The 27,546-nt window shown below is 37.4% G+C and overlaps 1 protein-coding gene across 2 annotated transcripts in view; it reads left to right on the forward strand.

Moving 5' to 3' along the window:
- Nucleotides 1-27,546, forward strand: part of LOC148845231 (ferredoxin-dependent glutamate synthase, chloroplastic-like) — a 108,845-nt gene that overhangs the window by 63,900 nt on the left and 17,399 nt on the right. For both annotated transcript variants that reach the window (XM_088953615.1, XM_088953614.1), the window contains 12 exons: nt 651-761; nt 911-1,126; nt 2,244-2,401; nt 5,404-5,533; nt 8,685-8,743; nt 12,367-12,472; nt 12,825-12,921; nt 21,088-21,203; nt 21,312-21,509; nt 21,648-21,758; nt 21,956-22,195; nt 22,351-22,449. In XM_088953615.1, coding sequence (XP_088809741.1) covers nt 651-761; nt 911-1,126; nt 2,244-2,401; nt 5,404-5,533; nt 8,685-8,743; nt 12,367-12,472; nt 12,825-12,921; nt 21,088-21,203; nt 21,312-21,509; nt 21,648-21,758; nt 21,956-22,195; nt 22,351-22,449 — 1,641 coding nt within the window. The remainder of the gene's footprint in view (nt 1-650; nt 762-910; nt 1,127-2,243; nt 2,402-5,403; nt 5,534-8,684; nt 8,744-12,366; nt 12,473-12,824; nt 12,922-21,087; nt 21,204-21,311; nt 21,510-21,647; nt 21,759-21,955; nt 22,196-22,350; nt 22,450-27,546) is intronic.

The raw sequence follows: 27,546 nt of genomic DNA on the forward strand, positions 1-27,546 counted from the left end.
GTTGGTCCCAGCTATCTAGGGTCTTGGGAGTGTAGAATGGATACCATCCTAAGCCTTTTTTTGACACAAAGTGGTTGCTGTCAGAACTTTGAGGCTTCAACAACAGACTAATTATAGTATTATAACTGTACAAATTATAGCAACCAAGATAAATGGTAATCCCATTATTGAAAGTAGAAGTAGGATGTATACACGTGTCCAGTGAGGTGGTTTAAGTACCAAACCATCCTCATAATAAAAATACACAAATACCCTTGACTTTTAACACCTGTATAAGCAATGGTGAGAGTGGATCTCTAATCTTTCTTGAAGGTGTATGATTGGCATCACTCAGGAACTAAAAGTCTGGAGGTTTACTAGCACATAAATTTTATATAAAATTTCATCTTTATTATTTGAGATTTCTAAATCTTAAATTGTAGGAGTTAGCATAAACTCTAAATAGAAACATACAGGTTTCTCCTTACGCTAAATCTAGCTTGAGGTTGTTTTCTGCATTTACTAACGTTTTTCTCTGCTGCATTTAATTTTAGTATAGTAATTGATTTTTTTACCAATCTTAGCATGCTTTTAGATTTCCTTACTCTATGCTGTTAATTACATTTAGATCTATCTTTTTTTCCTTTCAATAGTCACAAAATTTCTTCCAGGTTACAAACCCAGCTATTGATCCCCTTAGAGAAGGTCTAGTCATGTCTCTTGAAGTCAATATTGGAAAGCGTGGAAATATCTTAGAGGTTGGACCAGAGAATGCTTCCCAGGTATGTTAACACTTTTTTTATCTGCTTCTAACTTCCTGCAAGGCGTGTTGTATATTTTGTGAACCTTCAAGTTTGTTCTGACGAACATCTGTTTCATATAACAAATTATCTTTCTCTGTTCACTTACTATTTTAATTATGTTTTATAAGGTTATTCTATCTAGTCCCGTGTTGAATGAAGGGGAACTTGAGTTGTTGATGGAGGATCCCTACTTGAAGCCCCAAGTACTTCCGACATTTTTTGATATTAGGAAAGGATTAGATGGTTCCCTGGAAAAGACAATAAAGAAATTGTGTGAAGATGCTGATGAAGCTGTTAGAAATGGTTCACAACTTCTTATTCTTTCTGACCGCTCTGAGGAGTTGGTAAGTAATAGTTTTTTATGCTATACTCAGTGAATTTATATCATATTTCAGTTAAATTTTGGTATGCTACTAACATGTCCTTTTTTCGTTTCACTGTTTCTACATTGCATTTTTCTAAATTAGATCATATGTGCTAGAGAAAACCTTAGCTGTATTCTGGATTTTGTTTGTGCTTTCTTGTGGAAGATTTCTGTTACATGTTTAGATTTCCCTTCTTTACCATTGTTTACTGTAAAAGTGTGCTTTCAACCATAGTGCAATTCATTGTTTTCGCTTCCTGTGGTAACCTGATGCTTGTGGTTGGAGAGTCATATAATTGTTACTTTTGTAGCCTGTAGGCATGTTAATCTTATTCGAAAGTTTTTGTCTACTTGTATTTTTCACACCTGCTCTAAGTTGTGGAACCAGGTCAAATTTTCCAAATTATGTTGATAGGCAAGTCATCCGGATCATTTTATGATTGAATACATGCTTTCTTTAACTGAATTCACCCAATTGCATGTTCAGTTTGATACATATGGATTTTAAATGGACTTATTGATATTTCTTGTTATAGCTGCTTTATGTTTCCATTGATATGTTGTGGCAATTGTTTCTTACAGTACCTCTTGTTTTGGTATGTTAATGACTTACTGTTATAATGTTAATATATGCACACATATAGGCATTTATGTTGTCATTTGTGATTCATTTGTTATAATTAATTGCTGTCTTGTATGATTATGTGTCAGGTCTACAACTATTTGTGGTCTTTTAGTTTACAGATCCCATTGTTACCTTCAATTATGGAAATTAAATGGATTTATTGGTATTTCTTGTTATAGCTGCTTTATGTTTCCATTCATATGTTGTGGCAATTGTTTCTTTCAGTACCTCTTGTTTTGGTATGTTAATGACTTACTGTTAATGTTAATATATGCACACGTATAGGCATTTATGTTGTCATTTGTGATTCATTTGTTATAATTAATCGCTATCTTGTATGATTATGTGCCAGGTCTTCAACTATTTATAGCCTTTTAGTTTACAGATCCCATTGTTACCTTCAATTATGGAAATGTTAATTGATAAAATCATCCAATACTGGAATGAAGTTCATTATTGTTTTTTCTTTCAGGAACCAACACGACCTGCCATTCCAATACTTCTTGCTGTTGGTTCTGTTCACCAGCATCTAATTCAAAATGGCTTGCGGATGTCGGCTTCCATTGTAGCTGATACTGCTCAATGCTTCAGCACCCATCAGTTTGCATGTTTAATTGGATATGGTGCAAGGTCCTTTCTCATCTTTCTGTAGACTATTCTTAACTCCCTTTCTGATCTTTGTTTTACTTAGGCTTTAACTCTTGTTTGGTTATCCATTTCATTATGTGACAAAAAATAATTTGAAAATTATATTGTAAGGACAAATGCATGTTGTTCCTCCATGTTCCTTTTCATCCCTTAAAGAGAGAAATGATAATGGATTTATTAAACTCTTATTCTATATTTTCAATTAAGGAGTTGGTTCTTCCTTTGGGTGAGATTTTTTTTTATTGGTAACTGTAAAATTCATTAATATTTGAAAATGATGCGCAGGAGTACAATAAAGATACAGAAGCATTGAGAGATAAGCCCTCTTATCTCTCCCTGAAACAGCTTTTCTTCTTTTTACAATTGTGCCCAAAACAACTGATCTCTATCCACCCCTTGTTTAGCAAGAGTATCAACAAAAGAATTTCCATTCCTTTGGGTGATAATTAGTGCTCAGCATAGGTCAAAGCTGTTAATCAATTTACAAATGACTTGGGCATTTGCAGACAAGTTGAATGAATTCCTATGTTAATGTGGTTCATTTGGTTGCATAAGCTGATACGAAGATTGCTAGTCATCATACGTTAGAGAGGGAGGGAGGGAGGAAAAGAGGGGAGGGGCAACTGTGCAGGCAAGAGACCTCATATCATATGATGTTAGTGGCTACTACATGCTATCTGAAAATAATTGGGCATCTACCTGTCTACCTGAAAAACTATCATCAAGGGTGGTGCTATGACTTCCCAAGGAAAACCACATGCCACTTAGGGACTACTTTGGTGCTACGAATGCTTATCCTTCCTGGATACTTGACCTGACATCTTTCCAATACCTTCAACAGTATGTGAGTGATGGAAATGAGAACTGGCAATATACCAAGGAAAACATGAAATGTGTGGTTCCTAATGGGCTATAGAGTGCAATCTGAAAATGCAAAAGATGCTTAAAGCAATGTATGCCCCATGAAGATGATGGCATTTTTTTTATAAGTAATAGAAATTTTATTTTTAATCAATAAACAGCAAGGTATACAATCATGGCTTCCCAAACAGGTGCAAGATGTAGCTTCAATTACATAAATAAATTACAGCTGAGCACAAAATGGATAACTCCTAGTCACCCCTACTAGTTAAATAGTCTGCCATCCCATTTGCTTATCTCTTTTCCCATTGAACTCTTAACCATATTAGTAGTCAGCCATTTAAATCTTTTCACTGCTTCCTCTTAGGTCCAAATCACTGTATCCGGTTCCATCAACCACCAAACTATCAGCTTTGAATCCCCTTCCATCAGCAATCTGTTAAAGTTCAAGTCGTAGCAATATTTACCCCCTGTAACACTGCTTGGAACTCAGCATCGATGGAGTCCCCTTGTCCTATTGGACTTGAATATAAGGCAATAATATGGCTGTCTAAATTTATGAAGACCCCCCCTCCCCATTCCAGAAGGCCCTTGATACCTAGGCTGCTTCCATCAAAGTTGAGTTTTATAAATCCTTCCTCCAGAGGCATCTGAACTGAAAGATCCCTTTCCTTGTTGGCTGAGCTCATTGCTATAACATCCCAATTCTGCCTCATATCGTCAAAGAAAAGTGGAGCAATAGGTCCAAGATTTAAACCGAAGTAGAGCCCTGTTTACAATACAATCCCATACTGTCTCCACATCTCTTTCCTTCTCATTGAAGATTCTAGAATGTCTCTCCTCCTAAACCACCCAAAATGAAGCAGCCCTGACACATCTCCACAAGATTCTATCCTCCTCTTAGGCCAAACAAAGGTCACAAGGTCAAATAAGCCACTAATCTGCAAAGGTATATTCCACCTGCATTCAAACAGAACAAAAAAGCCTTTCCCAAATGCCTGCAACCAAAGGACTGGAGATTAGAAGGTGGTAACTGCTCCCTTCACTAACTTTGTAGAGAAAGCACCAGTTTGGGGAGATGCAAAGGAAGGGTCTTCCTTGTAACATGATGACATCATAAAACATTGTATGGTGATGACATCATCACCATCATAATTCAAGCCTATCCCAACTATATGGGGTCAGCTACATGAATCCTGTTTGAGCATTCCATTCTATTTAATGCCATATCCATTGTAAACTTTGGGCACTTAAGTTATTTCTAAATACTTAGACCCATGTCCCTTTTGGTCTACCCCTAGCCCTTCTATCTCCATTTTGTCACCTATTGCAGCTACTCCTAGGTTCTTTCGAATAACTTTATTTCTGACCTTATCCCTTTTAGTTTTTCTACACATTCATCTTAGCATATGCATTTCTGCCACAGTCATTTTTTGGACAAGTTTCCTGACTCCCCAACATTCTTCTCCTTACAATATATCTGGCGTTACAACTGTTTTATAAAATTTTCCCTTTAATCGAAGTGGTATTCATCTATCACTCAAGACTCTGGATGTACCTCTCCATTTTGTCCATCCTTCTCTAATTCTGTGGGCATCCTCAATCTCTCCCTTGTTATGAATTATCAAACCAAGGTACTGGAAAAGGTCACATTGCATTTTCTATTTATCTCCAATCCAAAGTGTATTCTCATTTGCATTCTATTATTATTAAATTTACATATTATATATTTTGTTTTAGTCCTACTTTAAAACCACTTGTTTCTGAAGTATTTGTCCATAAACTTTTTCACATTTAATCCTTCGTTAGTTTCATTAATTAAGACAATGTCATCAGCAAACAACATAGAATAGAAGGCTTTTACGTGTTTGTGTTTTTTTTCATGTGTTCTTGTTGGCTGCAGCTGCTTCATGTTGATTCTCCTTGCTTTACATTGCTTGTATTGGATGATTCCAAGCATATTTTTCCTATAATTATAAACTATTCTGGCTCCTCCCAAATTCTTTTCGATAAATGCTCCTATGGAAAATAAACACACTTCCAAATTATGAGCTTTCCTGCACCTTCCCATACACATTGCTCTGAATTCTTTCATGCTTTTAATGCTATAATAATTTCTGCAGTGCTGTATGTCCATACTTGGCATTGGAGACTTGCCGCCAGTGGCGTCTGAGCACCAAAACTGTGAACTTGATGCGGAATGGAAAGATGCCTACTGTTACAATGGAACAGGCTCAAAGGAACTTTTGCAAGGTGTGCATGATAGAAGAGATGTAATCGCTACTTTATCTGCAGTAGGTTCTCTAATATTTAATACTCAGGGTGGGGGTGGATCTAGGTATTTTATAGAGGACCAGAACTACCTGAAGAAACACTTATTCTAATAAATGAAATCTTTGTGTATTAACAGTTCTAAACAGCACTGTAAAATATATAATGCTCAAAACACAAAATGTTGCAAGCTGCTTAGTATCTGGCCATCTGCATATACTGGGCAAAAAGACTGAAGCAATCAACATTATTCTCCATATTCTTGTCCAAATGACATGAGGCTTAAATGATGACTAGTTTTTGCTTGTTTTTGTATTTCTATAAATCAGTAACAAGTTTTATTGATAAAACAAAAAGCCACTCCCAAAATAGAACTGCAAACACCCAAAACAGCAATATACAGGATATACAAAAAGAGGGGGAACATGAACTTGGCTGGATAACCCGTACTTTAGTCTGGGGCATTGGCCTTCTTGATAAGATTATACAAAAATACAAGTACAACCTGTAAATCATCCTCCACCTCAATGGGGAGATGACTCTCCATTTCCTAAAATCCTGGACAAGGATGCAGATAGGAATATCTCATATGATATGCTTATACCGTGCTTTTATATCTAGTTTTGAAGCCAACTGTCATTCTTCAAGACTTGTGTCTTGCAAAATTTTATTAAGCTTCTAACAGATATAGGTGTTTTACAGTATGGTTTGTTAAAACAAATCATTTTACATGTTTTAAAAATGTTAATGCCATAGAGTAAATCTAGAATTGCCTCTGCAGTAGCAAGTGTTGTATTGTAGCATGTATAAGACTTGAGGTATCATAGCCTACAACTACTTTCAGCAACCAATAGTCCTAGAGAATAAAAGTTGGCCATTTTTGCACATTCTGTTATATCAATAGAAAACAACCATTATCAATCCTAAAAGTTGCAAGGATATAATTTAATCCTCTAATATCTTAGCAATCATGAGAAGTTCTTTCCAGATGGCCTGAACATGTCACAAATGATTTGGAAATCAGTAGTAATTAGTTTTAGATTGCCTGTTCTAGGAATAATTTATTGGTGGTAAAATAATGAATAAACGTAAGAGGAAGCAGAATACAGGACAAAGAACAAATATGGAATAAGGGAAGGATAAGTAATGTAGGACCAATGGCTCTTGCACCAATTTGATGCAGGACTCAAATGATGCAAGGGTGAGTCTAGGATAAAATTAATTAGCTAGATTAAGGTTTACGAATGATTTTATAACTAAATACCACAGAAAAGGAGTGATTTTATAACTAAAGGTAGAGATTGGCTAGGTTAGAAAAGGATCTCAGGGATTAACTGCAACAATGGCAGATTTATTCAAGAACTATGAAAAATTTCAAATTGAGGAAAACAGGACTTGGGGTTGGGACTTTTCAATGAAAATTTGTACATAGATATCTCCTAGATAGATGTAAGGGTTGACCAAAATTATAGAATCTAGGGCTTTAGGTGGAGTTTTGAGACGAAATTTGGTAGAAAATTTTATGAAGATCTATAGGGGCATCCAAATATGGAATCAAATGAAAATGGTTGGGCACAAAAAAATTGCCATAATTAGAAAATGCCAGGTTTCAACATAAAATTGCTAATATACAGACTTATACTGGATGGTTTTGGTTTTGTTGGGGGGGGGTTAGTTAGGCTCAGGAATGTATAGTTTCTGGCTGTACTTGTTTCTTATAAGGCTTATACATGTAATCTTGACTTTTGATAGTGGCGATTTACCTTTTTTCTCAAAAAAAAAGGGTTCATTTTGAGACCTTTAGGGGTGTTGAATAAACCCCTCCAGTGAAAAACTCTTGATCTTCTGATGGCTGTAATGGCTGCTTGCCAAATTAGAGGGTGGATAGAGAGAAAAAGAAGAGGGAGAAAACTCAGAATCACTAAATGGAACCTTAGAGTCACTCTAGGTTTTATGGGAATCACTCATTGTAAGCATGATATGCACCAAAAAACTTGAATACCATTCCAAAACTGTCTCTGCATTTTTGAACATAAATATATAGACATTATATGTAGGGATGATCATGGGCTTTGCCTGGTTTAACACCTATTTAAGGGGCGTATCTTAGGCTTTACCGCTTTAGGGCCTATAATAAGATATTTTTTATTTTGTGTATATATGTTTTATTTAATATAGTATAGTATAATATATATACTATATATCATATGTATGTATGTTCCAAGCCGGGCTAGGAATGATCCTTCTATGGGGGTGGCCCAGCCTACTAGAACTAGGAAAAACTGAAATTACAGCATTACCACTGTTTAAGAAAACATAGTAACTCCTAAATGACTTATAACCCATGAATCTGATAATTTAAGCACAAACTAAATATAACTAGACAAATCAAACTACTAGGCCAAACCCCAAAACAATATATGTAGTGACAAAAATATATTTGCTATCTAAAATAAAACACAAAAATTCAGAAAATTCTAATTTTGGTTTTATTGGTGCCAGATAACCCTTTATATCAGAAAGTAGTAGATCACAAGAGTTATCCTGATTAAGAATCCTTGTCCCAACTAGATGGGGTTGGCTACATGATTCGTGAATCCTGGTCTGCCATTTTGTTCTGCTTGGTGCCTGATGAATCAATTTTTGGTGATGTATCAATTTTCATTATTTCGATTTTGGTTGAAGGAACCAAAAACAAGTTACTGTCACTGAAATAATCATGGTGACAAGTTATCAGACATGAAAAATTTTCATTATTTTATAATGAAAAATTTCCAAAACAGGTTACTGTCACTGAAATAATCATGGTGACAAGTTATCAAATATGAAAAACCAAAACAAGTTACCAAATATGAAAGAGCCCAAATTTCACCTAAGTGTTACTGAAATAATCTAAGTTTTGTTTTTGGTTCCTTCAACCAAAATCAAAATAATGAAAATTTTCCAAAACAAGTTACTGTCATCATCATCATCATCATCATCATTTTACTATTACTATTAAAATTGCTGTTGCTGTTACTTCTGTTGTTAGTTGTGGTTATCTACTTTGGGGCCATAGAGGTGGTTCTGCAACTCCAATGTTCTATGTACCCATTCATCAAAACGGCATACTAATTGCTCGATACAATTTCAGGCAGTCAAATCTGGTCTTCTCAAGATTCTTTCAAAGATGGGCATATCATTGCTTTCTAGGTTGGTATTTTAAATGTTCCTTTTGTTGATTCTGTTTTACATTGTGGCAGTGGTTATATGAGTAGAAATCTGCTGAAACAAAAAACTGTAAAAGAACAAGGAAGAAAAGAAATGGTCTTGTGAGAGAAGAGAAGAAGAAGAAGAAGAAGAAGAAGAAGAAGAAGAAGAAGAAGAAGAAGAAGAAGAGGAGGAGAAAGAGTGAAAAAAAGAAGAGAAGGAAAAACTAATCTGGCTTCTCTCTCCCATTAGTGTTCATACTTTAAATAAAAACTATGTATAAGGACTGATATGCCCTTATAAGGTGGCTGATACAAAACACTCAATAAAAAACACAAAAGCACTACTCTAAAAGCCTCCCAAATAATATGTTGTGGTCCTCGCTTCCTAACTAAACAAAAATCAAGTAACAAAACTGTAAAATCCCTCAACACTCCCCCTCAGGTTAGGAGTAAATGTCACACATTCCCAATTTGCATAGGTCATGTTCAAGCTTACTCCTTGCAACCCCTTTGGTGAAGACATCAGCCAACTGTAATTCAGAAGAGACATAAGGGAGGCAAACTTCTCCAGTTGTCACCATTTTTCTTATGAAGTGTCTATCAACTTCAATATGTTTTGTCTTGTGATGCTGAACTAGGTTGTGGGCAATATTGATTGCAGCTTGGTTGTCACAATGTAACATCATAGACTCCTTTGCATCTATCCCAATCTCACTCAACAAGGACATAATCAAAAGTAATTCTGAAACACCATGGGCCATAGATCTATACTCGGCTTCTACACTTGACCTTGCCACCATTGACTATTTACTTTTCCATGAAATCAAATTTCTTCCCACAAAGGTACACTCTCTTGATGTAGATCTCTTGTCATCTAAGCAACCTGCCCAACCTTGACCTTACCCTTTCACTATCTATAAAGGGTAAGAAAAGCTAATCAAATCCTCAATTAAGGGGATTAAGAGATTAAACCAAGAAATCTATAAATAGGGGTTCTCATCAAGCGGGAGGGGACTTTTTGGAGTTAGGAAGAAACTAAGTGAAGTTAGAAAGGTCTTGGAGAAGGAGGAAACAAATCCACAACTTTTTGAAGAGCAAAGCTACAACACACTCGGAGTTCTTGCAAAATCCTTCTTTTGATCAAGCTTTCAAAGCCCAATTGAGGGAAGCAATCTTCGTCATTTTCTAAAGTACGAGAGCACATTATCCGACCCTCGGCTTCAACTCAATCCAAATCCTCATGTTTCAAGAAGCACAATCAAGAGAGAATCAAAGGTTCTATCTCTTTTAAGAGAATTCAAATCCAAAGAGTTTGTATCCTATTTATTTCAAATATTGTATTTGGATTCATACATGAAATTTGTGTCGACAATGACCCTCACTTACAAGTAAGAATAAAGCAAAAAATGATAATGTACATAAGATACAACATAAATATGTTCTCCCAAGAGCTAAAAAAGGAAAGATGTAAGAGACATAAATTAGTCTCTACACATAAGACTTCTTGCCACCCCCACAATGTGTATATTTTTCCTCTCTGCCACCCCATTATACTATGGTGTATAAGCACAACTACTCTAATGAATCATCCATGCTCTAATAAATATGTGGCTAAATCTTTCTTGAAGTACTTTCTAGCATTGTCTGATCTGAAAATCTTAGTCCTCACTCCAAACTGTGTGAGAACCATCCCGAATTATTGCACCAAAATAGGTACCTCATCACGCAATCTCATCAAGTATATCCAAGAATATCAAATATTATCATCCATGAACAAAAGAAAATAGTGGTAACCACCCATGGAAGAAATATGATAAGGTCCCCATACATTAGTGTGAACAATATCAAAAGAAGAAGAACTTTTGTTACTTGGTCTCAAAGAATGTCTACAATGCTTTCCTAACTGGCAACTTTCACACTCCATACTGGACAACTGAATAGACTCAAAGAATGTTGGAAATAAATGTTGCAATAAACTGAAAGAAAGATGACCCAAATGATTGTGCCAAAGCATAACCAGACTCACTGACTCTGACCAATTACTGCTGCTATTAACATGGTGACTCTGATATCTTGGAAGCTCATCTAGAAGGTACACTCCGTTCACCTCACAACCACTCCCAATCGTCCTCTTTGACTCCTAATCTTGCAAAACACAATTACAAGGAAAGTCACTGAACTATTCAATTTTTTTTATCAATCTACTCACAGAAAAACACTAGTGTGAAGTCTAGGAACATGGAAAACAGAGGACAAAGTAATGCCATTAGTCACCCTAACTGTCCCTCTCCTAGCAATGGGAATATGAGAACCATCTACTGTAGAGACTCTATCTCTACCAGAACGCAAATGGTAAGAAGAAAAAGGGTAGACATATTGATCATACGCTCAGATGCTCCTAAGTCTATAATCCAGGGAGGTCCCTCCTTACCTAAGGTGGATGCATAATTAGCAGTAGCATATGAACTACCTATGTAGTAAAAGTAGTGTGATTGGCTCCTGAGTTTCCTGCACTTTGTTGCCTACCTGAAGAGCTAGAACCAGTCGGATCCTTCTTACTTAAAAGCTACCCATACTCGTTTGTAGTATTAGCCCACAAAAAAAAAAAAATTACCAATGTCACATAACGTTGAATAACACAACCAAGAGACATCACCATGTAATTTTCCTGCATCCATCGGGAAGAATTTGTATCAGGTTTCTTCTCTCCCCTAGTAATGTACCCTAATTAAAGCCATCTTTGCTGATTGTGCCCATTCTAAATAGTTTGTACCATCCAATCTTACTGTGGTAATAATCCCAAACCCAATAGGATCACTAGTACCTCCTACACCCAGACCCAGGATCAGTACTCCAACCCTCCATTTCAACTTAATCAGTTCGAAAACAAAAAAAGTTTAGGTAGAAGAGTCCAACTTTAAAAAAATGAACCTCCCCTTTTAAAAAACTTAAGGAAATCCAGAAAGGTCTGAGCACCCAACACCAGGTCAAAACTGAAGAATCCAACTTGACTAGGACTCTTCTCGAGACTCTAGTTTTTCTTGGTTTTGATGCCAAAATACAGATCACCTTCTTGATGGCTGAAGCCCACCAAAAAGTCCAAGAACTGGGCAATCTGAAGTAGATTGATCAGCCCTCTATCTCCTCATGTAATTGGCTGATTTAGGACTGCATGAATCAATTTCAAGAAACCCTAGCCTTGCTTTGACACCAAGTAGAAATCTGCTGAAACAAAAAAACTGTAAAAGAAAGAGGAAGAAAAGAAGTGGTTTTGTAAGAGAAGAGAAGAAGAAGAGAAAGAGTGAAAAAAGGAAGAGAAGGCAAAACTAATCTGGCTGCCCTCTCCCATCAGTATTTATACTTTAAATAAACTGATATGCCCTTATAGGGCGTCTGATACAAAAAAACTCAATAAAAAACATAAAAACACAACTCTAAAAGCTCCCAAATAATATGCTGTGGTCCCCACTTCCTAACTAAACAATTAATAAAAATCAAGTAACAAAAATGTAAAAATCCTCAACAATATGCATTTGCTATTTATAATTGCAACCTGTGTTTGTGTCTATTTCCTGTGTCGTTTCAGTATATTGATGGTGACACTTACTACTTTTCTTTATTCAGTTATTGTGGGGCACAGATATTTGAGATTTATGGGCTAGGTAAAGATATTGTTGATCTTGCATTTTGTGGAAGTGTGTCAAACATTGGTGGCCTAACTCTCGATGAGGTAAGAAACATTACAGAGTTGATGGAGCATTCTCTACTTTACATGGCATTTGATCAGCAGTTGATTTCAAAAGATAATCCAAGATTAAAATTTTGAACATTTAGTTATTTCTTTTAAAAGCTGGATATATCTTCAGTCTCAGCTTCAACCCCTCTATAAATGAGTAACTTAGCATGGATAGAATTCATTGCATGGCCTCAATTAGAAATTTTTGATGATCTGTTAACTAATTTAATCATATACTATTTGTTACATTAGTCTGGTTTTATTTTCTAGAGTATTTACTCAAGAGCCTTTTGTACTTTGTACTTTAATATCGATGTTTTTTCTAATTAGATTTTTTTTCCTCCAGTTGGCAAGGGAAACTTTATCTTTCTGGGTGAAGGCTTTCTCAGAGGACACAGCTAAGAGACTAGAAAATTTTGGGTTTATACAATTCAGACCAGGAGGTAGTATCCTTTGTCATCAAACAAAGATTTTGCTAGGAGTTTCCAAGATTACATTAAATGGCTTCAATGGTTAAGACTATGCATCCATTGAAAGTTAACACAAGCATTTACTTCATCCTTACCTACCCTTTGTTACTTGATCAATCATTACTTACTATTCATGTATACACTCCTTTATTAATAAATGTATAATTATCAGGCCCAAGATTCTTAATGAAAACCAAAGAAAAGAACCTCCTATAAGTTGCCAAGTCAAGCAATCAAAAGTTAATAGGAATTTGGAAAACCAAAACCTGAAATCTTAATTCAAAATTCCTACTATTCTTACATAATAATCTTGTAGACCTTCCAGGTTCCTCTCACTCGCTTGAAGACTCCTAAAGATTCTTGAACATCATCACCATTTTTTAAAGTAAATATTTTGTTAATATGAAACAAAGAAATTTGCAAAGGAAAAAGAATGTTGAGAGCAGTGCAGCCAATGGCTAGTTGATTTGGCATTCCTATGTGCTGTGTTGACTACTTGGTGCCTAGGCATTGATCAGTTGGTCAGACACCAACTTGTTAAGTGCAATGATTCAACCTCATATATTTGTCAATAATGACTACATATTGAGGTTGCCTCACCCAAGCACCCACATATTATTAACTAATTTATTCATTCTATAGGTTTATAATTCTTATTACTAGTTTCTTTTATTATATTCTTATCTGTTTGGGTTCAATTGGCACACAAGCTGGTGATGTAGTCTTGAACCCTATAAGACAACAATCAACACACAAGAACAACCATGGAATGTATTCTTCTTTTCTTCTTCTGCCCCTTTCTTTTTTTCTCTTTACTGGGTCAAAGATAGGGGCTCCACCCCTTTTTCTTTTTACTTTCCAAGTTTTTGCATTTCCTTCTTCCTTGGGGAAGAAAACAAGGACCTATACCTATATTTTCTATGTTTTATTTTCTTCCTTATTTTTCTTCTCCTAAATATGTTGATTTTCTATGTCTTGACATGAGGTTTATACTTTTTCATGAGGGTTATGGTAATTATTGGTTAAACGTTGCTGATTACTATGAAACACAGGGAAATGCCATAAGTTGTATGCTTTTTTTATTTAAAAAAAAAACTCATTGCCTAGCCGACTAGGCCCACCTTGAAAGCTATAACTACAAGTCTGCAATAAAATAAGCAATATAGAACATTTAGCATATGCATCCTTCCTTTTTTGATCAGTTGTACCCCTATTTTCTTTAAATGATTCCTTCAAATTCTAGGTGTTGGTGTTAAGATTGCTTGCTGGTGCTCATGCAAGTAGGTCTTCTTGTCTTCTATCTTCTTATTTTATCAGTAATGTGATTAGATCTGAACTGGAGAAGAAGTAAGAAGAGAAGAGAAAGAAATGTTGCTGATCCAAAAAAAAAACAAAAGAGAAAGAAATGTTGGAAGAAGAGAATGCTTTGGCATTTGGTCTTTAGATATCAAAAAAAAGTTGGAAGAAGAGAAAACAGAATTGAGAAGAAAGTCAAAAGTGGGTTAGGCAGTGCCCCCACTTATTCTTTTAGGGTTACGTAAAAATAGATGAAAGGACAGAAATACCCCTAACACACATAACGAGACAATGTACGACAAATAACAGTGACCAAAAGTGACTTTATTGAAAGAAAAGCATGTGTGCCCCTTTTTTGCTAACATAAAAAGGAAAAATAGATGGGCTAGTGATATGGATGGATCTTGCTTGTCTGATGTGACTCCATTGCTTGTGGCAATTTCTCTACAAAAACATTTAACAAATCTGAAGACCTGAAAAACCTCTTCCCTCTACAAAAACACATAATGTGGGGTTAAAAGCTGTCTTACTCATTGTTTTCTTTCTAGAAGAGAAAGAGGGGAGGAGAGAAGAGAGAAGAGAGAAAAGAAGAGGAGAGAAAGAAGAGTGTTTGAGAGTCAAAAAATTAAGCTGGCAGCACGCCAGCACCCAACTTCCTATTTATATTAACATGATGTAAAATAAAAGAATAGAAGAATTACTAACATGCCCCTGGCAGCACACCCTAATAATAAGAATTAAAGAACATGTTGACAACATCCTAGACTGGCAACACTCTAACAACAGAGATAAAACTAAATCTAACAACACTCCCCCTCAAGTTGGGCTGAATATATCTATCATGCCCAACTTGTCACACAGCTCATTATGTCGCAAGTATGGAAACTCTTTTGTGAGAACATTGGCTAGTTGCTCCTTGGAGTTGACATAAGGAGTGCAAATTTCTCCCTTTTCCAATTTTTCTCTTATGAAGTGCTTGTTCACTTCAATGTGCTTGGTCCTACTGTGTAGGACAGGATTGCTAGCAATATTTATAGCTGCCTTATTGTCATGGTAAAGGGACATAGGATTGTGAACAATAATCCCAAGTTCCCCTAGAAGATTCTTCAGCCCAAGTACTTCAGCCACCCCATGCGCCATAGCCCTATACTCCGCTTCAGCCCTTGACCTTGCAACTACACGTTTTTTTTACTTCTCCATGTCACTAGATTTCCTCCCACAAATGTACAGTACCCACCTGTGGACTTTCTATCATTCACAACACCTGTCCCATCAGCATCTGTATAAACTTCTACCTTCAAATGATTATGTTTGCTGAATAGCAAACCTGTTCTTAAGTACTTCTTCAAATACCTAAGAATCCTCTCTACTGCCTCCATGTGTGGTCTCTTAGGGGAATGCATGAATTGGCTCAAGACCCCAACTGAATAAGCAATGTCTGGATGTGTCATGGACAAATAGAGCAACCTTCCCAGTAACCTTTGGAACTATTTCACATCTTTCAAAGGTTCACCATCACCCATTTTATGATCAACATCCATAGGAGTATCTACTAGCTTTGCACCTAACTTGCTAGTTTCTTGTAACGGATCAAGGATATACTTCCTCTGAGAAATGAAGATGCCCCTTTTTGAGCGGGTAACTTCAATTCAAAGAAAGTACTTTAGTGGATCCAGATCTTTCACTTCAAATTGGGAGGCTCGAAACCCCTTCAACCTTTGTATTTCTGAGCTCCAACTTTCTGTAATGATGATGTCATCCACGTACACTATCAGTACATCAACATGTTCCTGACATCTCTTCACAAAGAGAGTGTGATCAGACTGACATTGTTTGAATCCTACTTGCTGGACTGCCATATGAAATTTACTAAATCATGCCCTTGGAGATTGTTTTAAGCCATAGAGGGACTTTCTTAGCTTGTGCACCTTATTTTCATTTCCTTTGGCACAGAAACCTAGGGGTTGAACCATGTACACCTCCTCCTCCAAGTCACCATTTAAGAAGGCATTCTTTATATCCAGCTGATGCACTAACTCCCAAGTCTGATTCTTATGGAGGGCATTAATCTCCTCCTTCATAGCATCTGTCTATTCAGGGTATTTTAAAGCCTCTGCAACATTTCTGGGTATGGGGATGTTATCAACTACAGATAGGAAGGCATGGTAAGAGGAGGAAATGTGGTTATAGGAGACATATTGGGTAATGGGGTGTTTGGTAGTGCATGACTTGACTCCCTTTCTTTGAGCAATAGGAATGTAAAGGTTATCCACAATCAAAGTGGCAGTTGGGGTATCAACAAGTGGGATATGCCTAGTTCTTTTGGACTTACCTCCTTGGAGTATGAAGGTGTCAGTTGCTCAATGTTTGGTGGCTCCACATCTTTGTCATGTTGCTGATATCTATGACGTGTACATTGGAAGACACAAAAAGGAGTAGGGTCCGAAATAGAAGGAAGAAAGACTTGATGGACTTAGACATGCTTCTCTTCCACGCTACTCTCCCCTTGAGGAGAAGTAGGGAAGAATGGTTTAGACTCAAAAAAGAAGAGTGTAGAAAGATACATGTGATCAAAGCACCGATAACCCTTTTAAGAGGAGGGTTACCCTAGAAAGATACATGGAATAGACCAAGGGTCTAACTTACCACAAGGCGGAGATAAATCCTAGACAAAAACACGAAAACCAAACACTCTCATGGGAATGGAAAACAGAGGAGATTGGGGGAACAACTAATGAGGAGCCTTGTAGTTCAACACTCTGGAGGGCATGCGATTGATAACATCATCCCTCATGCGACCTCAAAGAGGTGTCTGTTCTTTCTTTTTGCAACACCATTTTGTTGTTGTGTTCTTGCACATGAGCTCCTATGAATGGATCCATGGAAGCAAAGAACTCATTGAGCTCACCATGGAAATATTCCTTTGCATTGTCTGATTGAAAATTTTGAATTTCAACGTGAAACTATATAAACACCATCTTTTGGAGATCCCTCACAATCTCTGGAACTTCGTCTCTGCTACGCATGAGAAATTCCCATGTATAGCGGGAGAAATCATCAATTAATGTGATAAAATACTTATACCTGCTCTCTGAAGTTATAGTAGTAGACCCCCCACATAGAATACACAATATAGAAAGGGAAACTTGATCTTTTATTACTTGAATGAAATATTGTTCTACATTGCTTGTTTAACTAACATGTTTGACAAATCTGACACTGAAAATGACTTAAATAAATAAGGAATCAAAGACTTCACTATTTCAAAAGACACATGACCTAATCGGTTATGCAACAAAAAAATTTGACTGACTATGCGCTTCTAAGGATGGCACCGAGAAACCAGCCTTGTTGTCGAGAGTGTAGAGATCATCCACTAAGCTTCTTCTACCAATCATCCTCCCAGAAGTTAGATTTTGAAAAACACATGAACTAGGAAAAAAGGTTACACTGTAGTTTAAAGACTTTGTGATACTACTAATGGAAAGCAGATTGGGAAGTTGAGGGGCATGCAAAACATTATTCAAGTTAAGTCCATGAGGAAGGGATATTGATCCTTGGCCTGCAATGGAGGAGAATGGTCCATCTACAAGTCTCACCTTATCCCTTCTTGACAAAAGGTTTGGCTTACCGGTCCTGTGGTTAGAGGCCCTTGAGTCAATGATCCATGGAGAATTAGTGGTACTGGATACATGAAAAGCAAAGGGTGCATTACCTGATGCAGACACAAATGAAGTCGAAGTGGTACCAGTAACTGAATTGCCCATCTAGCACAAGGCCTTACCATATGATTCCAAATGATTGCGGGAGGAATTCATGATGTCTTCCTTGGGGTCAGAATCAATGAAGTACTCCCAAGCAATACCAGTCAACACCCCAACAGATTGAGTATCTTGGGTTGCCACATTTGCCACATTATGTGTTGTATTAGGCTTCTTCTAACCCTGCACCTTACTCTATTCTTGGTTCTTTACAACCGACTTTGGCCTCCCATGGAGCTCCCAACATTGTCTCGTGTATGTCTTGAATGCAGGCAGTGGGTACAAAACAACTTGTCCTTATCATCAGCCTTCTTGGAGTCATTTTTCTTTTCTATATTGTTACCACCAATTGCAACCAATGCCACTTGTTGCTACCCCTCAGTTGTAACCATCACACTCTACCTACTTTTCTCAGACTGAACTAGGGCATACACTTCTTGAACTGAAGGCAACTCTTTACTCCCTAAAATCTGAACTCTAAGAGATTCATATACGGGTTTAGTCCCAACAAGAAAGCAAAAACCCGCTTTGAGAAACCAACTTCTTATAGGCTTTAGCATCGTCATCATGTTTCCATTCTACAGCTTGATAGTGGTCCAACTCCTTCCATACTAAAGTAAGGGCTGAATGATAGGCTGGCAAATTACAATTCCCCTATTTACAGGTTGAGGATTCAGCTTGTAATTGGTAAATCTTGGCATAGTGCCTTTGCTCAGAATAGGTGATTTTTGGCTTGTTCCCATGTTTCACTAGCAGCGCCTGCCCACATAAAGTTCTTCTTCACATCAGGTTCCATGGCTGCAAGAAGCCAAACATCACCATACTGTTCTCTTGGTCCCACCTATTATGTTCAGCTGTCCCATTCTTGGGTTCTTTCACTCTTCCATTTATGTACCCAGTTTTTTCCTTGCCGTTACATAAGATTTTACACCTTTAGCCCACTCCAGGTAGTTCAGGCCATTTAAAGGGGTAATTGGCATAGGAAATATCATATTTTCAGCTCTCATACCAGCTGTACTATGGGTTGATGTAACCCCAGATGAGGCAGAATCATCATTTACCATTGACAGAAATAAAGACTACAAGGCAACTCAAAACCACAGGTGCACAAGACCAGTCCCCACTCAACTACTACCTCTCACAGTCACAGTTAGGGCACTAAACACCAAGAAATCTGCTTCTGAAATAAAGAATCCACTGCTGTAGTCCAATTGCAGCAACTAAGCAGTTCAAAAACAGTCCAGAAATAACAAACCACACTGCTGAAATCCTCTAGCAGTAATTAAACCATCGAGGAACAGTCAAGAAGATTAGACAATTCAAAAAACCGTCCAGAAATAACAAACCACGCTGCTGAAATCCTATAGCAGCAATTAAACCATCCAGGAACAGTCCAGAAAATTAGACTACAGTCACCATTGGTCTACACACAACACACACCAACCAATCACTGCACATACTTGTGACAAAAAAGGGGATCACACACCCCTGTACAGCACCTGTACGTAGGTGCAGGTCCAAGACCAAGTCTTCACAGCATCAGCCAAAAGAAAGAGCCCTCACAGCATCAGCCCTCTCCTATTAGGGTTACCTTGGTGCTGTCACCAAGGAAGAACCAAGAAAAAACAGCAACAGTTGGTTTTGATCAGTCCGATTAGCGTTTCTTGCCTTCACTATCAAAGAATCAGAAAACTGGGTGGGATGAATGTGATTCAGAGGAGAAAAGAGACTCCTATCTCCCAGAGTTATGCTCTGTCACCATGCTTTCTTTCTAGAAGAGAGAAAGGAAGAGAAGATGAGAGAAAGAAAAGTGTTTGATAGTCAAAAAATTAAGCTAGCGGTGCCCTGCTTCCTATTTATATTAACATTATGTAAAATAAAAGAATAGAAGAATTATTAACATGCCCCTAGCGGCACACCCTAATAATAAGAACTTAAACGAAGAAAAGAACATGCTGACAGCATCCTAGGCTGAGAGCACACTAACAGCAGGAATAAAACTAAATCTAGCATCACTCATGTTCTGCACTTCTTTCACTTGGACTTCCTTTGGGCTTTGTAATTCAATATAGAATAAAAGAAAAATATATACAAATGTCATTACTTAATACGTGAGTAACATATTGCATATGCAAACTGCTTAATATGTGTTTTTGTATGCATTTGGCCATGAGTTACGGGCCTAGGTTAAATGTATACATATTGTAAATATACTCTAGAGGATACATAAGTATAAATATATAGTATCTCAAGGAACTATTCAACCTAAAAGCTTAATCTGTTAGGTAAGGTCCCTGAATAGGTTTTTATTCTCTAACATAGTATATATACATGTATACCTTAATATACAATACACGTATACTTGGGATAAATATATTATAGAAGGTTGAATGGGGCCAGGTTTTGTTGGGGCTTGGGCTACCTGAGGCCAAACAGAGTTGTAGTCGAGCTTAATTTTTTTTTTCAGGCCTAGGACCAACCAGCGCTTGAAAATTGAAGTTCAGCCAGTGCCAAAGCTAAGGTTCAGTTGGTTCGGGCTTTGGTTGGGTCCAATGAAGTTACAGCCCAAGTCTTGATTTCATAGTTGAGAGCAAAAAAAAAACAAAAATTCAATGATGAACAGCCTTTCCATTACCTTCCTCTCTACCTCTTTCTCCTCTTCTTCTTGTCCTTAACCTCCTTTTGGCAATTTCAGCTAATTGAAAAGTGATTTGGTACAAACTGGTAATAGATCTTGAGTCAATTAGCATAATGAGTCATAGATATTAACTGTCTAATCTAAATAGTGTTATCTTGGAATGGATTCTGTTCTATCTTGGTATGAACACATTGGATCTCTATGGATCCATTGGTTCTAACATCCATGGTTATAACATTTTATTATTAGTCAATTTCTGGCTTCTTGTATGTGAATTAAGTTTGTATTTTAAACAATGTTCTCTAAATTATACTAGACTTATTTCATGCCTTGCTCACAAACCATATTTACAAATGCCATGTAAGTTAACTGAGTTCACCATGGTATGAAAGCCTGCCTCTATATATAAGATTGCTGAAGCACCTTTCTGTTATTTATCAAAAGGGGAATATCATGGGAATAACCCAGAGATGTCAAAGTTACTTCATAAAGCAGTTCGCCAAAAGAATGAAAGTGCCTATTCCATTTATCAGCAGCACCTGGCTAACAGACCTGTGAATGTGAGTTTCTGAAGATTCTTCTTTCTCATGTTTAAATATAAACTTCTGTTTTTTTTCCTCTGACGAAAAATTCTCACACTTACATATACCTTGGTGTTTTGCACTTAGGTTCTTCGAGATCTTCTTGAATTTAAAAGTGACCGGCCCCCAATTCCAGTTGGAAAGGTTGAACCTGCAGCTTCTATTGTCCAGCGCTTCTGCACTGGTGGGATGTCACTCGGAGCAATTTCCAGAGAAACTCATGAAGCAATTGCAATTGCAATGAATAGACTAGGTGGAAAATCTAACTCAGGAGAAGGTGGTGAGGTAGCTTCTCCATCACTTGTTTGTGACCGTAAAACTTAAATTTTATTCTACATCATCTTTGTTCAATTCTTAGTACATTCCCTGGGTCATGGTAACCCTCCTTAAAGTTCATAAAAATCATCATCCTTTTATATCCAGGATCCTATTCGGTGGAGCCCACTTACAGATGTTGTAGATGGTTACTCTCCAACGCTTCCACATCTCAAAGGTCTACAAAATGGGGATACTGCTACTAGTGCAATAAAACAGGTACTGAAATTGTACATAACTAGTGAATAAGTTGCTAAAGCAGTTTGCAGTAAGCTAATGATGTAATTTAAATGGCTGTGTTTCCAGATAAAATTGGAATTCAGAACGATAAAATTAATAACTAAAGCTGGTTATCCTTTAAGGATGCTTGTATCTTCTATGGTTTTAACTTATTTTATCGTTTCATTTTTTTTCAGGTTGCTTCTGGACGCTTTGGTGTTACCCCCACATTCTTGGTCAATGCTGATCAGTTGGAAATCAAAATTGCACAAGGAGCAAAGCCTGGAGAGGGTGGTCAATTGCCTGGAAAAAAAGTCAGTGCTTATATAGCGAGATTGAGGAATTCTAAACCTGGGGTTCCACTTATATCTCCACCTCCACACCATGACATTTATTCAATTGAAGATCTTGCTCAGTTAATATATGACCTTCATCAGGTGATACTTTCTGTGTCTTTTTTTGGTAGAAAACTTGCTGTCTTTAAGTCTGGTCATTCTTAATTATAGAAGTGCTTATAAGAAAAAATGTTCTTTATCATAGGTGTAGAGTTTCTATTAAATTTCATTGATAATAACTAATATGCTTCAAGCAGGTAAATCCTAAGGCAAAGGTATCTGTAAAGCTGGTGGCAGAAGCTGGAATTGGCACGGTCGCCTCTGGTGTTGCAAAGGGTAATGCTGATATAATACAGGTATTCACTCTTGACTATTACAATATCTTATTTTTTCCTAAGAAATATCAATCCTGCATTCTATATTATGGTTGGAGAAATGTTTTAAAAGGTGCGCCTCCAGGTGAGGTGCCCTCAAAACCTGAGGCATATGCCAGAGGCGCTGATGCCTCTGAGGCATACACCTAAGGTGCAAGAGGTGTATGCCTTATATGCATTTTTCCATGAGGCATGCTAGAGGCATATGCCTCATGCATGCCTCATACAAGAAGACAGAAAGAAAGATAAAAAAAAATAAAGAAAAAAAGAAAAGAAGGGAAGGAAAAGAAAGAAAGAGAAGAAAGAAAAAACAAGGAAAGGAAAGGGAAGGAAAAGAAAGAATAGTGTTATTTATCTCCATTCTTCTTAATATAAGACATCTTTCATAAAAAAAAAAAGAAAAAAGAAAAACCAAGTTGAGATCCTCCTTCCACCTCTTCTTCCTCATCCTCCTTTTAAGGAGGCTTACACCTCCATGTGTTCAGGAAGCTTATGCCTCTTACGTTCTGAACTAAACCTCACGCCTCCAGGTAGTGGAATGCCTTGTGTCACACCCTTGCACTTTAAAATATTGAGCTGGAGATCTACTTTCTGTCAGAGTTATATGTGTCCATAAATAGCTGTGTAGATTACTACAACATCCACCAACCCCATCTGGATGGACAAATACCCTTTATATGATCACATGTAAAGCTAGTAATGACAATGGATTTCTAATCCTATCCTTGATAGTAAGATTAGCATTCCTCTTTTTCTACTACTAATGTTGTTGTTTTTATTGCTATTGTTACTGTTATTGTCAAACTGTGGGACCATGGTCCATCAGTAGCTAATCTATGCATAGATGCTTCTTGGGATCTTGGGATGAGTGGACTGAATAAGGACCTAACTTTGGCATTATTTTATGCACAATGTGGCTGTTCTCAGACTCAAACCTGCATTCTCACGTTTGTAAGCCCAAGGTTTTACCATTAGACCAAGACATAAAATATATAGTAGAATATACATCACCAATATCAATAACAATAGAATATACAGATATAAATAAATAGATATCATAAATAATGGTTGAATACATAGATATGCTGTTGCGTGCTTGGTTATAGCTCAGGCCCGTAGGGGAATTAATAAAAGGAGGATGATCAAGTATCTTCCCTTGCGGCCAGTAGTCGATCAAGACTACAATCAGTCTTGAATTCAAAAGAAAAGAAAGAAGAAATTTCAGAAGAGAAGAAGAAGAGGAGAAAAAGAAGAAGCACACGAAGAGATTTTGAAAAGAGAGAGAGGGTTGATTAGTTGATCTGCTGACCCATTCTTAACTCTATCTTCATGTGATCATTATTCTTGAATAATATACCTCTACCTGGACATCTCTTCAAATATGCTAGTATCCTCTCAACTGCAAGGAGGTGAGTAGTTCTAGGAGAGTACATATATTGACTGGCAACTGCATAACTGATGTCCGGTCGTGTGAGACAAAAATAGAGGAGTTTTCAACTAATCGTTGGTACATAGCTTTGTCTTCAAGTGGCTCTCCACCCTCTGCACTGATCTTGTAATTCTGTTCAATAGGTGTATCTGCAGGCTTAACACCCAACTTTCCAGTTTCTTCCAATAGATCTAGAACATACTTCCTTTGAGAAATAAAAAACACATGTTTAGATCTAACAACCTCAATACCCAAGAAGTCGTAGCTCTCCCAGATCTTTCACCTCAAACTCTTGATGAAGGAGTTGTTTAAGAGACTCAATCTCACTGTTATCATTCCTTGTCACTACAATATCATCCACATATACAGCAAGAAAAGTCAAGGAAGAGTCTACTCTTTTAATGAACAATGTATGGTCTGACTGGGCCTGTACATAGCCGAATTTTTCAAGGGCTTGTCTGAATCTATCAAACCAAGCTCTGGGGGACTGCTTTAGTCCATACAAGGCTTTATTTAGTCGACAAACCTTCTTTCCTGTCTCTGCATCATAAAATCCAAGAGGTAACTGCATGTAGACTTCTTTCTGTAAGTCTCCATTGAGGAAGGTATTTTTAACATCCATCTGGAATAAGGGCGAGGAGTAACTGGCTACAAGGGATAACAAAACTCTAATAGTGGTCATCTTTGCTACTGGAGCAAAAGTCTCCAAGTAGTCTATACCATAAGTCTGAGTAAATCCCTTTGCAACTAACGGGGCCTTATACCTTTCAATGGAACCATCAGCATTATGTTTCATAGTAAATACCCATCTACATCCAACCAGTTTCTTTCCTTTAGGTCGTTCAACTAGCTCCCAAGTATTATTCCTCAGAAGAGCATCCATTTCGACCTTCATTGCATCTTTAAGAGGGGGACAGGCGATCATAGGACAGGAACTAGGAAATGTAGTGAGCTGTGGATGTGGTGCAATGCCGTTTGCCTTTACGGACTGCAATGGGGAGGTCAAGGTCATCCAAAGGAGGTAAAGTAGCAACAGTGGAAGGTATCTCAGTGGGACCTGGATCTGATAAAGGGACTGTGGTACCTAGATCTGGATCCGCAGATGGAACTGGGGCTGGCCTGGGCTGCTGATGACTGAAATCAACCTGCCTCCACTACCTGTGATAGACTCTCAAGTCCTGACACCTCTGACAACCCTCCCCATTACATCCCTCATCATTCAATGGAATAGGTAAAGGATCTTCTGATGATTTAACCCCACTCTCACTACTCTCCCCCTGAGGAGAAACCCTAGGGTAATAGGGTACCTCCTCAAAGAAAATAACATCCATCGAGACAAATCTCCTCCTAGAAGTAGGTTCATAGCAGCAATAACCCTTTTGAGTTTGTGATAGGTAGTGAACAGTGATGGCAAGCTAGTCATATGGGCAGATGCACCTGAGTCTATTACCCAACAATGTTTAGTGTTACCTGGAGATAAAGCATGGTAAACTGAGGCCCAAGTACCTTAATGAGCAAAGGCTGATGTGGGAGGAGCTAATGGTGGCTGAGATGATTGAGCTGAATTTCGAACTTCCTTTTCCAACTGAGTTAGGGCAGCTCGGACAGCAGCTAGGGTGTCTAGAGGCGTGCCTTTTGTGCCCGATGAGGATGCAGAATCGGTATTAACAACCATATGAGCATTACCCCTTTTGTTCCTCAATTTTGCTAGAACTAGATGAGGGTGCAACTTCCAACATGTATCTTTAGTATGCTTAGGTTTCTTGCAATGTTCACACACTAGATCTCGCTTATCTTCCTTCTTTATATCCCTTTCCGTATCACCCCCAGACTTAGGTTTAACTGCTGCCAAGGATGGTGGGAAGGGTTGATGCTACATCATAACCTTTCTCCTAGTCTTTTCACTATGCACTAAGGAGTAGGCTTGAGATAAGGTCACACTGTCCCTTGTTAGTATTTGTTGTCTCACAATATCATAGTTAGGATTCAGACCACCTAGGAATTCAAAAACCCTATTAGTTTCAACTTGCTTTCTATAAGTCTGTGCATCCTTCTGACTTTCCCACTCAAGTGTTTCTAGGTGGTCAATTTCATGCCACAAAAATTTCAAGGTAGAGAAGTAAACCAAGATTGGTTTCTCTCCTTGCTTAAGGTTGTTAACCTCTTTCATGACATCCCAGATTTCCTTGATTGTTTTTGCCCACAAATATTTCCAGCTAATGTGGTTGCATAGAGTTGCACAACCATGTCATAACCAAATAGTTCTCCTGAACTTATTTGGTATAAGTTTGGTCCTCCTTAATTGGTTCTTTCACATCTCCCAACAAGCAGCTAAGTTTTCCTCTACCCCCAATTGCCATCATGGCCGATTGAGCCCATTCTAAGTAGTTTGATCCATCAAACTTCACAGTTGTAATCTGAAAGGCATTCTCAGACATGTTACTAGAATTGCTAGTCCCAAAAACACCTTCCCCCTGATTCTCGAACTCCATTCTTGGTCAAGAATAATAATAAAAAACCTTTTAAACTACTGTAATAGAAAACAACACCCAAACAACTGATAACAGCCGGCCTAGGTCTTCCAAAGAACAAAGAAAACAGAATTTTGTATGAAATCAGTCTAAAATCTGATCTGAAACCAACAACAGTTCCGAATTTTAGGGTTTTCTCTCAAAACCCTAAAGGACAAAACAGATTTTCCAGCCGCACCTCTCAAAATAGACCAAGATGATTTTTTCCAAGGTTATTCTCATGAAAAAACTTACTTTATGAAAGAAAATCTCTGGCCGCCACTTTCTGTCTGATGCAAAACCCTAATCTTGAGGATCCGAAGCCTTTTCTGATTCTTCCTGACTACTGGAACTCTCCCAGCCTTCTACAATCTTCTTAGTTGCAACCGCGCACTACCAGTAACCTCCAAGAATCAGCCGATCCTCCTCCTTTGTTGAAAAACTTCTAAACCTAGTAAATTCTCATGTAGTCAATCTAATTAGACTAACATAAGAGCTCCTAGGTTGGCTTTGATACCAAGTAATCGATCAAGACTACAATCAGTCTTGAATTCAAAAGAAAAGCAAGAAGAAATTTCAAAAGAGAAGAACAGAGGGATAAAAAGAAGAAGCACACAAAGAGATTTTGAAAAGAGAGAGAGGGTTGATCAGTTGATCTGCCAACCCACTCTTAATATTTATATATGTTGATTAATTGTAAAAGGGCTGAATTGCCCTTATTGCTTACATGGCAAATAAACTAATAATAAAGCTGAAATAACAAGCTATAATAACAAACTGAAATAACTACCAACTAACACTGACATAACTAACAAAAATATGCTGCCATACGAACACAGTGGGGACCATAGCAGTGGGGTCCACATCAGTGTTCTCTACACAGCCATCATGTAGTGTATTCAGGAAGATACAAACTCTAAGCTCTTCTCTAATGGCCTGAGGCACATGAGGATATTAGTTGCCAAGTCTTTTAGACCAGCCAATTGCATTCCTATTTCAGAAGGGTTAAATGGAATCTTAGTGGATTTAGGTATTGAGGGATGGGGCAATGCTAGATCTTTAATAACTGAAAATTGCATTAAATTAATTAAAGTAAATGAGTGTGGATTAGAGCTAGAAAAGAATTGAGCCACCTTTTAA

The sequence above is a fragment of the Nelumbo lutea genome, chromosome 7 (assembly GCF_056320005.1).
Source record: "Nelumbo lutea isolate HS-2025 chromosome 7, American lotus-T2T, whole genome shotgun sequence".
Lineage (NCBI taxonomy): Eukaryota > Viridiplantae > Streptophyta > Magnoliopsida > Proteales > Nelumbonaceae > Nelumbo > Nelumbo lutea.